The following is a 12,426-nucleotide window of genomic DNA, read 5'->3' as shown; positions in this document are numbered from 1 at the left end:
ACCCCACTTTTCTGATACTTATCTGTTTTAGTTAGGTCCCCAGGATTTTAAGTAATAATTCCAAAGGGGTTAAGTTCTTGCAGCCTGGGGAAGGTTAGGCATTCCAGATCTCATTTCCCAGCTCTTGCCTGTTTAGATAGGTTCTCTGCAGTTTCACTTTTATGGCATCTGGATTTTTCTTGGTACACAGGCCTAAATTCTGTTCTTCATTGTCCTTTCTCTCTACCCACCTGTTCACAGCTAACCTGCTAACAATATAATAAATTAATAATCGTTGATGGCACAATTCCATGATATAGACTTTCAAAAGGGAATAAATTCAATTAACACAAATTAGACTCTTTTTAAAAAAATAATTATGATCTACTCCTGTTTTGCAGTAAATTTTACAGCAAACCCCACTGAACTACAGGAATACATACACATAAACATACATAAACATAAATATGTAGGCTGATATATATAGCCTACACGTATACATACATATATAATATACATGCACACATTACTGACCCATGTACATACCTTGTCCTATCAGTCACTTTGCTGACACTCTATTTTTATTTTTATTTATTATTGTTTGTTTATTTTTTTGGTCCTGGGGATTACAGAGAAGCTTTTTACCACTGAGCTACATCCCCGACCCATTTTATCTTTTATTTTGAGACAGAGTCTCACTAAGTTGTTTAGGGCCTCGCTAAGTTTCTGAGGCTGGTCTCAAATTTGTGGTCTTCTGCCTCAGCCTCCTGAGTAGCTGGGATGATAGGAATGTGCCACTGCACCTGGCTACTGGCACTTTAGAAAAACTGATATCCCACAATAAATGCAATTATAAATGAAATAATTTTTTAAAACTTTTCCACCAAATAATCTGGTAACAAGGTGTCTTGTACCATTTTCTATAGAAAGTCTGTTCTCAACATATTAGTCTTATTTCTTCCTGAGAGAAAATTTATAATCCTTAACAAGACCACACATTTCTAATTTTTTTTCTAAAGCATTAATACTATTAATGTATAATTGGATCTCTATGTCTGCTTAGTCACATAACTCAGGGAGTACATTTTGGCTAGAGATATGCTGATGGATTAGGAATTGATTTCTTGGTAAAGCCTTTCACAGAGTAACTGCATCTGTAAGCACTGTCTCTGGTCTGGGTTGCCTGGTGTTTATTGAAATTTGACCTGTTGTTGAAGGCCTTCCCGCATTCAGAACACACATAAGGCCTTTCCCCTGTGTGAATTCGCTGATGTACCTTGAGCTGTGGTTTCTTACTGAACAATTTTCCACAGTCACAGCATTCATAAGGCTTCTCTCCAATATGAGTTCCTTGATGGGTAGTCGACTCCGATTTACGGAGGAAGGCCTTTCCACATTTGTGACAGACCAAAGGTCTCTCTCTAGTGTGAGTTATCTGATGTTTGTGGAAATTTGACCTGCCGTTGCAGGCCTTACCACATTCAGTGCACACATAGGGTTTCTCCCCTGTGTGAGTTCGCTGGTGCTCTCTGAATCGGGACTTGGATGTGAAGGCTTTCCCACAGTCGTTGCATTTGTGAGGCTTCTCTCCTGTGTGCGTTCTCTGGTGCATGCTGAGTATTGACTTCTGGTTGAAGGCCTTCCCACATTCACTGCAAACATGCTGTCTTTCTCCAGTATGAATTTTCTGGTGTATGTTAAGGTGTGACTTTTGGGTGAAGGTTTTTCCACAGTCACTACATTCATACGGTTTCTCCCCAGTGTGCATTCGATGATGTATATCAAGCTGTGACTTAGAAATGAAGGATTTCCCACAGTTACAGCACTGATAAGGCTTCTCTCCAGTGTGGCTTCTCTGATGAACAGTCAAGTGTGCCTTCTGGATGAAGGCCTGCCCGCAGTCAACACACACATAGGACTTCTGCCCTGAATGGATTCTCTGGTGCAGGTTGAGTGTCGACTTCTGGGTGAAGGCTTTTCCACACTCGCTGCATGCCTACTGCCTCTCGCCAGTGTGAATTTTCTGATGTCCGCTGAGGGTGCAGTTCTGGGAGAAACCTTTGCCACATTCGCTGCATTCATAGAGTTTTTCTCTACTGTGAGTTCTCTGATGCCTGAAGAGAGATAACGTCTGGGAAAAGGCTTTTCCACATTCACGGCATTTATATGGCTTCTTTCTACTGTGAGTCCTCTGGTGGGTAACCAATTCTGATTTCTGAATGAAGACCTTCCCACATTCCTTACAGATATAGGGTGAGCTCCCTGTGTAGCCTGTCACATATACACTGAGTTTTGGATGTGGGGTAAACGCATTCCCAAATTTGCTGCATTTATGAAGCTTTTCCACACTGCAAGTTCTCTGCTGGGTAAAGATGTGTGGCTTCTGGGTGAATTCCTCCCCACACTCAGTACATTCACCTGGTTTCCCCCGAAGATGAATCTGATGTTGCATAAGTGGTTGTTTACGGCTGAGAACTTTTCCACACTGATTACCTGTGCATAAGTTCTCTTCTGTAGGAACCGTCTTGCAGCTGGCATTAGAAGAGCTATGAATGAGCAGCTGACCAGAGCCACCGATGTCTTCAGGCTGTTTTGTGACACTGCTTTGATTTTGAACATTTGCTTCTAGGTTAGGTTTCAAACGTTTTACAAACGAGCACCACTTCAGAGGTCTCTTTTGTGAAGGAACAAGGAGAAGCCTCAAGAGAATGATGTTTCCGGGGTCCTTATGTACACAATTGCTCTCGATGCTCAATGTTTTCTTGCTGATGAAGGCCCCATGACTCAGGTGGTGTATTTGATTTTGCTGATCTCTCTTTGTAAGGTCAGCATCCTGCCACAATTCTTCTTCTAAAATGGAACACCCTGAACCACTTGTTGTGATTTCACTCACCATATCATTTTGAAATGAAGCTTTCTCAGAAACTTCCTGTTGTAGGATATCAAGCCCAAATTCTTCTGGGAGGAGAAACAGAAGATGAAACAGGCATGACAACAGGATAGAGGAGGGATCACATGGAGTTGATTGTAACGGAACATGAGGAAATCTGAGTCATGTAAACATAATGCTGATGATGGTGACAGGGAGTAGAACACTCACTCAGCCCTAAGTACACACCAAACTCTGATCTACACAGCACTCGCCATGTTCCAAGCAGCATCTGATACATGATGAAGAAATGGAAGTATAGATGCTTACATAACTGGCAACAGCACTTTGCTATCTGTGGGACCACTGGATTTAGACAAAGGCAACCTGACTGACCTTACGTAGGCTACCTAGACACCCAAACCTCGGAGAGTGAGTAAGGGGTGACAGCCAGGGCTGAAGGAGGGAGCTCAGAGTGCAGGACTTCCGTGGTTGTGGAGAAATGCCTATTCATAGCCTTTGTCCATTTTAAAAACAAGTTTCCTCTTTTTGTTTCCTCTTGCATTCCTGATAGCAACTTTACCCATATGTTTGCTTCATTTATTTTGGTGATCTTACACTCTTACATCCCCAGGCACAGCTCTGGAACATTTTTAACTTTTCACTTCATGTAGATCATACAAATCTTGCCAAACCTGATAATATTTAAATTTCTACCAAAAACGTCCAACATAAACTACCAGAACTGTGCGAAAAAGCTTTTCCATAACTTTTTAATGTATCTTACCAATGTTGAAACAAAAGAAATCCAGTTTACTCCCAAATCTAAGCGTATACTCATATCCTCCACCTCCACTAAGCCTTCATCCTCTGCTTCTTCAAAACTGCTGCACGGAGCAGTGACTCATACTGTGCCTTGAAAATTAGCTCCCAAGGTCACTTCACCTCTCTTTTCTCTGAACTTAAAAAAAAAAAAAAAAGTTACTCTGTACCCCTCCACTTGGATACTTTTATTCCAAGTAGCCTTCTCCTAAACAGGCTGCTGCTTCTACAACTCACGCCATCGTCCTCTCATTACATCTCCTTTTCAATTTACCTCAGCAGATGTTTAAAATGCTCTTCTCAAATACAACAAAACACTCTTTTTTGTCTTCAGAAATTCACCAATTCTTGTACCCTAAATGGTGTCCTCAGGCTTAGCATCGATGTAATGAAAGGTAGAGAGAACACAAAATACTCAGCGGACTGATGCAAAGTAGATCATCGACATGGCAGACATTAAGGAAAGTATGGAGACCACGATCAGAGCATGAATAATGGAAATATTCAGGTGTATTTTTAGACTAGAAATATGGGCCATGATGACAATGTCATGAAGAGTTTGTTAATCCTATAGAGAAAGAAATAACAACATGTTTGCATCAAAATCTGTTGGAAAAAAAGCAATGTTTGATGTGATAAAATCTGTCAGAAACATCTTGACTGAACTCAAGAAAGGGCAGAATGAGAAAATAGGGAGCTGATTTATACAGATACCACCAGGATTAAGAAAAAGAGCCATGCTGACAGCAGGGTGTGGTGATGCACACCTGTAATCCCAGCCACTGGGAGGCGGAAGCGTGGGATTGCAAGTCCAAGGCCAGCCTCAGCATTACGTGAGGTCCTGGGGATGTAGCTCAGTGATAAATCGCCCTTGGGTTCAATTCCCAGAACCAAAAACAAAAAACCCAAAAAACTAACAGAAAAAAGAGCCGTGTAAATTGTGTAGTCAACAAGAAAAAGAGATAAGAATTCCAAAGTAATAAATTAGAAGACTGAGAGAAGAGCCCAGAAATGGAAGAATCTGACAAAATTTGTCAGATTATAAGAAGTTCTAGTTTGGATGAGGATAATTCAAATTTCTGATCTTCCAAAATTAAGGAAGTGAGTCATGTACCCTGAAGATCACCTCTGAGCTGGGAGTGAGGTACCCCGTTTTGAGAAGGACACAGGATTGGTGTGTGGCTTCTTGGGTATTATGTGGTGCACATCATTTCTTTATTTTTGTAGTACTGGGAACTGAACCCAGGGGTGCTATACCACCAAACTACATCCCCATTCCTTTTTATTTTTTGAGACAGGGCCTCACTAAGTAGCCAAGGCTGGCCTTGAACATGCAGTCGTCCTGCCTCAGCCTCCCAAGCTGCTGGGATTACAGGTGTGTGTCACTACACCCAGGGGCTCTTTGGTTTTGGAGGGCATCAATAAAACTTTGCAGTCACTCATTAGCTAAGTCAGCGTTTTCCACTGGGCATGAAGCAGTATTTGGAGGTACCCAAAAGGAATGAAAAATCACCAAGGAAAAAACCATGACATACTCTGATATGTGTTCTACAAGGGGGAGAAAGAAAATCTCACAGAAGCCCATCCAAGATCCCCAAGTCAGTGGTGCTCACCCACTGAGAAGAGGTGACTATAGATCTCCAGCATCACGTCCTTATACAGGTGTCTCTGGGCAGGGTCTAGTTGCTGCCACTCCTCCTTGGTGAAGTCCATTGTCACATCCTCAAAGGACACCAATCTCTGTAACAAGATATCCCAGCTCACTGTAAATTATTCATCATTAGTAATGTAGAAGTTACACATAAAGATGTGTTTCTGATGATTTTTCACAATGACCCATCATTAGCCTTCCCACTAAATATCTATTTCATATTGTCTCTTGGGAGATTAAAAAATTTATATGAATATCCTGCCATCCATTGTGCAGTCTTGAACGGAAATGGATTATCTGTAAAAATCTAACTAACGAGGATAACCAGCATGACATTTATTATATGCCAGCTGTAGATGTGCTGGGTTCTGGGGGCTTGATAAAATTACCTAAGCTACTCTTTCAGCAGTTCAGTGATTTGCACAACAGGAAGTAAACAGGCTCAACCACGGGGTTAAAAGGGAACCTGGGAGAAATGTATGCAGAGCACTCTGTTGGGAGAGGCAGTGGGGACAAGCAAACATTCCTGGAAGTGGCAATCATGCTACTTAGGGTTGGTGAAGAGTGGACTGGAAATGAGGTCTGATGCAGGATGTGGAGAAAATCATTTTCCAGGAAAAAAAAAAAAAAGTGTAAATACAGGTGGAGAGGGAACCATGGTTAATCCAGGGAGCAGCAGATATTCCAAGGACAGAAGCAACCTGGTGATGTTGGAAGGTGGTTGTCATCTAGGTTCCAAGGAGGTGGGCTGGGGCGGGTGGGATTGTAAAATGGGTAGGAATTTTTAACTGTGATCAATGAAGTGACAACTTCTTCAAGAAATGAACTGAGTGGAGCCAGGCATGGTGGTGCACACTTGTGATCCCAGCAACTCAGGAGGCTGAGGCAAGAGGATAACAAGTTCAAGGCCAGCCTCAGCAATTTAGCAAGGCCCTAAGCAATTTAGTGAGACTTTGTCTCAAAATTAAAAAAAAAAAAAAAAAAATGGCTGAGGATGTAGCTCAGTACTTAAGTGCCCTTGAGTTCAATCCCTGTGCCAAATAAGTAAATAGTGAAAAAAACATAGATCAAAAAACATTTATAGATTAAAAAGAGACTAAAGAAACCTAACAGTTAAGTAAAATGTATTCTCATCTGAAAACCTGAATGCAGAATTCAACATGTGGCCATTTCCTTCTGGAGTTGGAAATATTTTTTAAAGAATTATAAAAACATTCTTCTTGAAGAATCTTCTATTAATCTGACATTAGACATTTATAGAAATGTAAAAAGTGCCATTCTTGCCAATAAACATTATTTTATTTTAGAAACAGATTACTTTGAACTAAAATTCTTCACATTAACACATTAGGCATATTATTTAGTTATAATGAATTAATGAATAATTTTAGAATTTCAGTTATAATGAATGTCTAATCTGCAAAATATGAATAGATATCTACCACACAGAATTTTCTTTGGTGCCTTCAATAATTTTTAAGAGGACAGGTCCTGTTACAGACTAAATGTTTCAGTCCACCCCCAAAATGCTGAAATGCCAACCCCAATGTGACTGCATTAGAAAGGGGTCTTTGACAGATAATTAGTTCATGAGGGTAGACCCCTCATGAATGGGACTAACTACCTCTCCTTTTTCTTCTTTGTTTTTTCATTTTTTCAGTACAAGGAATGGAACCCAGATGCCCTTTAACCCTGAACCACATCCACAACCCTTATTATTTTTTGAGTCAGAGTCTCACTAAGTGCTAAGACTGGTCTTGAACTTGTAATCCTCCTGCCCCAGCTTCCCAGGCTGCTGGGATTACAGGTGTGTGCCACAGTGCCCTGCAAGACTAGTCCCTGCCGGGTTTCTGTTCTCTCGACTAAAAGGCTCAGGGGTCACTCTAGTTAAACTGGGCTAACTGGGCTGCACGAAATAACCACACAAGAGACACAAATACCTTTTTCTTTGGTGTTGCTGTGACGGCTCCTCTGACCTTAAGGGTCCGCAGAAAGAGAGAGCACGCGCTGACCCCTTTTATTGAGGAGAAGCTGTTCAAATGAGGCAAGGGGTCAGGTTTCAGGGGCTGAGTATCTTCATGATGTCCACTGTCAGCAGGTTGACTGACACCTGGGTAGGCCACACCCAAGGGCACAGTAAGAGGAGGGGACACACACAAGGCACTTCCATGGAAGATTCTATCCTAAACAGGGCAAGGGGTTCTATTACAAAGGAACAGGTGAGCATAGCTTCACCCATGGGGCTGTAGCAAGACACACCCATTTTTGTGACTGAGCGCCTCAGCACCCAGCTGGGGAGTGTAACTCAGTCACCCGTAAGGTTGGCCTCCCACAAGTCCCCTTATAAGAACAAACATGAGAGATGAAGATTATGAGGATACAATGAGAAGATGGCATCTACAATTGGGAAGTGGGCTATTCCCAGACACCGGGTCTGCTGTGCCTTTATCTTGGACTCCCCAGCCTCTAGAACCCACAGGATAAATGTTGTTCCAGCTGTTAGGGCATCCTGTTGTAGCAACCTGAACTACAGACAGTGCTGAGACCAAAGTGTTCCAGACCACTCCTCTCAGCTGCTGATGCTCTCACTCATGCACAGACATGCACACACATCTGTCATGGAAGCGTATGAGCTGGTAGAATGGTTTTAAAAACAACAACAACAACAACAAAACCAAACAAGAAAATGTAATAGCTTTATAAGGATAATTTAATATTTACAAGACAATTGGTTCCATCAAAATATTAGGTCATACCATATAATGATTTAGTATTCTTCAGTGTTACATAAATTAAATGTCATCAAAATGACAACACCAAGAGAATTTCTAAACTTAATTCCCAGTATCAAGAGAAAAAATTTAAAAATGATAAAAGAAAGCAAATGATGGAAGTGACGTGTATGAACCCTTTAAAATGGTGAACAAGCATCTGAATAACGTAACAGAAATTCTAGAAGGAGACGCCAGGCACAATGGCATGCGTATTACAATCCCAGTGACTGGGGAGGCTGAGGCAGGACGACCCCAAGTTCTAGGCCAGCCTTGGCAACTTGGTGATACCCTTTCTCAAAAAATAAAAAGGGACTGGGGGCTGTAGCTCAGTGGTAGAGTGCCCCAGAGTTCAATCACCGTACTTCAAAAAAAAAAGAGAGAAAAAGTGTAGGAAGGGCAAAAGTATGGAAGGCTTTAGGGAAACAACAATGATTTCCAATCTATAATGTGAACCCAGTTAAAGATAAATATAATGGTAAAATAATTTCTATGACATCTTTGAGTACATATACTCAAAGTATATAGTACACACCTTATAGTAATTTATATTATAATATAGTAACATAGTTATTTATCAAAGTATGTGAGTATATAGTACACACCTTATAGTAATTTATATTATAATATAGTAATTTTTATTATTATATAGTAATTTACAATAATTCATATTATAATATAGTAATTTATCAAAGTGTGTGAGTATATATTACACACACTTTGATAAATTACTATACACTTAATATATAAATATTGGGTTTTTTGGCCTTTGGCATTCTCATAAGATTTACCTGCCATGCACATATTTCCAAGGAGTTCCTATAGGATGCACTCCACAAAAAGAGTAACTATAACCTGAAAGAGAAAGCCAAAGGATTCAGGACATAGGGAGCTACACGCATCAGAGAGAAGAGAATTCCCAGGTGATGGTGAAGGGAGCCACCATGACAAGCCTGAGTGTCCAGTGCTCAGAGAACTACAGGGCTCCATGCATAAGTTAGAAAAGTGCCAGAAGAGGCTTCATCAAGAAGATAAAATGGCTGGGCACCACGGCGCACGCCTAAAATCCCAGCGGCTCGGGAGGCTGAGGTAGGAGGATCACAAATCCAAAGCCAGCCTCAACAGCTTAGTGAGTCCCAAAGCAACTTGGCAAGACCCTGTCTCAAAAAGTTAAAAAAAAAAAAAAAAAAAGGACTGGGGGTGTAGATCAGTAGGTAAGCACTTCTGGGTTCAATCCCTGGTACCAAAAAGAAAAAGAAGATAGAATTGACAAACTGACTCTCCTGAACTCTGGTTGGCTTTACTCCCAGAATGGCTGCTTGCTGACCGTATAAACTTGAGCCAACTGTTTCATTCTGAGGCTCAGCCTTCTCTTCTATAAAATGGGAATGACAGCCACTCACAGGTCTATGGTGAAGATGAGAACAGTGGGACACAGGAAGCTCTAAATGTGCTGCTCTTGATGTTAGCTAATAAATCAATTTATGAGAAGGATATCCACACACTTGGAGGAAAATCTGTCGATATATTTACATAAAATTATTTGGTCAATACATAAAGTCATTCAGTCCAGTTAAAAACAAAATGTTGTGCAGAACAAAAATCATCACATTATACACAGACAGCTGTCGAAGCAGGTTAGATAGTCATAACCAGGGAAGATGGATCTGACCAGAAGTGATCCCACGTCTTAGAGGCGTGGGCATGGCAAGCATGCATTTGCATGCTGGGGACGGGAGGGTGTGAGAGACATTAGTCCAAACCCAAGAACCTGCGAGGCGGCAAGGTGAGCATGTCACTAAGATTAGGAGGCATGGGCATTAGCCCCCTGTGGTCCACTCTCACAAATACTGAGTTCAGGATCCGCTGTTCCCTGCTGCAGATCTGGACAGCTGCTCCAGGGCAGCTCTGCTTACCTCACAAGATCTGTGCTGCTCCTCTGGGCCCAGGACCTGGGGCTTCTGGGGTAAGTGCACACCAGCTGGCATCCCTCCTGGACTTCTACTCTCGGTTTCTCTTGCTAGCAGCTCCACTTTCCTCAGAAGCTGGAAGCTGGGTGGGCACCAGAGGCTCCAACCAGAGCCACTGGGGAGAGACAGGTGGACAGCAAAGAGAATTCCTGCAGTCTGGACGACTCAGCCTAACCCAGAGGCTCCACAGACACCAGGAAACCCTGGAAAGGCAACGACTGTGTGGTCACTCATCCAACGGTTGCCCCACAGAACTGGAGGGCCCTAACATGAAGGTTACCGTGTAGACACTGCAGAGAAAACAAAGCCCAACTGTAGTTATTAGGGGAAAAAAGGCTATGAGTTGAGACTGAACTTGAAGGACTCTTGTAGTTGGGCCACCTTAACTGTGAGAAGAGGAAGATTACCAACTACCAATCACTGACCTTGCCACGTCCACAGGGTCTGGGAGATACACCAGCCCTGACCCACCCATCCATCTCCAAAGGACCCCAATGCGGGCTGCCCGGAAAGCAACGCAGTCGCTCTGGCAAACGCCCATCTGCAATCCTCCAGCAGGCTCCCAGGGGGCACCCTTGGCCCCCGACTCTACTGGCGCCCTGGGTGGACTAGGAGGCACCTCGACCTCCGGCCCCTGGAGCACCCGGCCCCCAACCCAGCTCTGTCTACATGGGGGCCCAGCAGGACGGCCACTGTCCTCCAGTGCCACCACTAGGCGCTCTGACGACGCACGCGCTCCGTCCTCCAAGGACATCAGAGTATTCCTGGAAATCAAGCTACGAAAAGTGTGTGAGTGTGTGTGTGTGTGTGTAAGACAGCGAGAAAAGCGAAAACTACAGCTTAACCGTCTGCCCCGCAGGGCCGTCACTCAGCCCCGTCCCTGGCCGGACACGCCCAGCCGCACGACGCCGGCCCGCCCCTCTCAGCCCACGGCCTCGTCTTCACCCAGCTCAGAACCCCCGCATCGCTGACCCCAAGCCGACTTCCCCTCCCCGACTCCAAAGAATCCCCACTGCAGATATGCCAAATCACCTCGGCGTCCCGCCAGTGGTGCAGCCCCCTACGGTCTAAACGGAAGTGCGTTCTTCGAAACTTCCGGCTTTCCACCCTTCGCGTCGGGATGGCCTTACACAAGTTGCGATAGGCGCATGCCCACTAGCACCCCCGAAGCTACGTCTGCCAATGGTTATCAGGGCTGACAGCGTGGGTGGGTGGGTCGTTAGCGGCTCTGTAGAAACTGTCATGGCCGCGCCCACAGGATTATGATACCGGAGGCCACCATCAAAGAACTCCCATTCCGTACAGCCAGGGAAGGCAAGTGGAATGTCAAAGAGTTAAACTCTTGGGCTGTCACAGGATGGCAGAAGACTTATTCCAATACTCGCGTGGGTGATATATATATATATATATATATATATATATATAATCACACACACACACACTGTATATATATGTGATACATATGTATATATAATAAATTACGTGTGTGTGTGTGTGTGTGTCTGTGTCTGTGTGTCTGTGTGTGTGTATCAGTCCGTTGCAGGTCAGGAACCGGGTTCATGTTCCCCAGTGTTGAAGATTCAACAGAGCAAAGCCTAGACAAGCGTAGAGAATAAGTTTTATTTAAGAAAGTGATAGAGATAGACTTCTTCAAAGAAAAGTAGGGCTTCAGAGCCAAGAGCCCGTGAGAAGATGTGCAACTAGCTTTTTTATGTTATACCAAAAACGAATATTACACGGAGACCCTCGAATAACTCCCAGACCACACAGTTTTATGCCAATAGAGCCTTTATTGCTGGCCAGCGGCAGACACTCTACTCTCCATAAGCGAGATGGTCAGAGTGTCACACCTGCCTTCAGGTGGCCTCATATTTAAACCAAAACAACGCAAAAGGGACATTTGGGTTTTTAGCCAATGTAAGCAAGCAAGTACAGAAGCTGAATTGGGCAGTTAACGACACAATGCAGTGGGTAAATTGGTATTTCCCACAGGACTTTCCAGGTTGGCAAAGAAGCAAGCAAGCAGAAAGGAAGTGGGTCAAAATGATCCTATTTGAGTACAAGTTAGAGAACGTCTAGATGATTAATCTCTGACAAGGCTTCATTGCCCAAGAAATATAGAAAGCAAAGAGAACAATTTTACATTGTATAAGAATTTCTAGGTAACTATTAATTTGGGTACAGAGATGGGGCTTTCCCACGGGAGAAGCATTTCTTACATGATATGGAGTCTCAGGGTAAATGGAATCTGTTTGATCATTGCCTAGCCTGGCCCATAACATATAGACCCTAGAATCCCCTTTTTACTTACTATCTTCTCTTTCTTCCCTGCATACATTTCCAAGAACAGTGGTGCAGAGGATA

At 43.2% G+C, this 12,426-nt stretch overlaps 1 protein-coding gene across 1 annotated transcript; it reads right to left on the bottom strand.

Annotated features, from left to right (window-relative positions):
- Positions 1 to 339: 339 nt before the first annotated feature.
- On the bottom strand, positions 340 to 11,179 carry Znf175 (zinc finger protein 175). Its single transcript, XM_015507386.2, is given in 4 exon segments — positions 340 to 2,937; positions 5,284 to 5,410; positions 10,009 to 10,265; positions 11,095 to 11,179. Coding segments are annotated over 3 exon segments (2,067 nt in total). The 5' UTR covers positions 10,081 to 10,265; positions 11,095 to 11,179; the 3' UTR covers positions 340 to 1,069.
- Positions 11,180 to 12,426: the final 1,247 nt, after the last annotated feature.

Source organism: Marmota marmota, unplaced genomic scaffold (genome assembly GCF_001458135.2).
Source record: "Marmota marmota marmota unplaced genomic scaffold, marMar, whole genome shotgun sequence".
NCBI classification, from domain to species: domain Eukaryota; kingdom Metazoa; phylum Chordata; class Mammalia; order Rodentia; family Sciuridae; genus Marmota; species Marmota marmota.
Note: the sequence above shows the minus strand (reverse complement) of the source record. Positions and strands in the feature narration are given on the sequence as shown.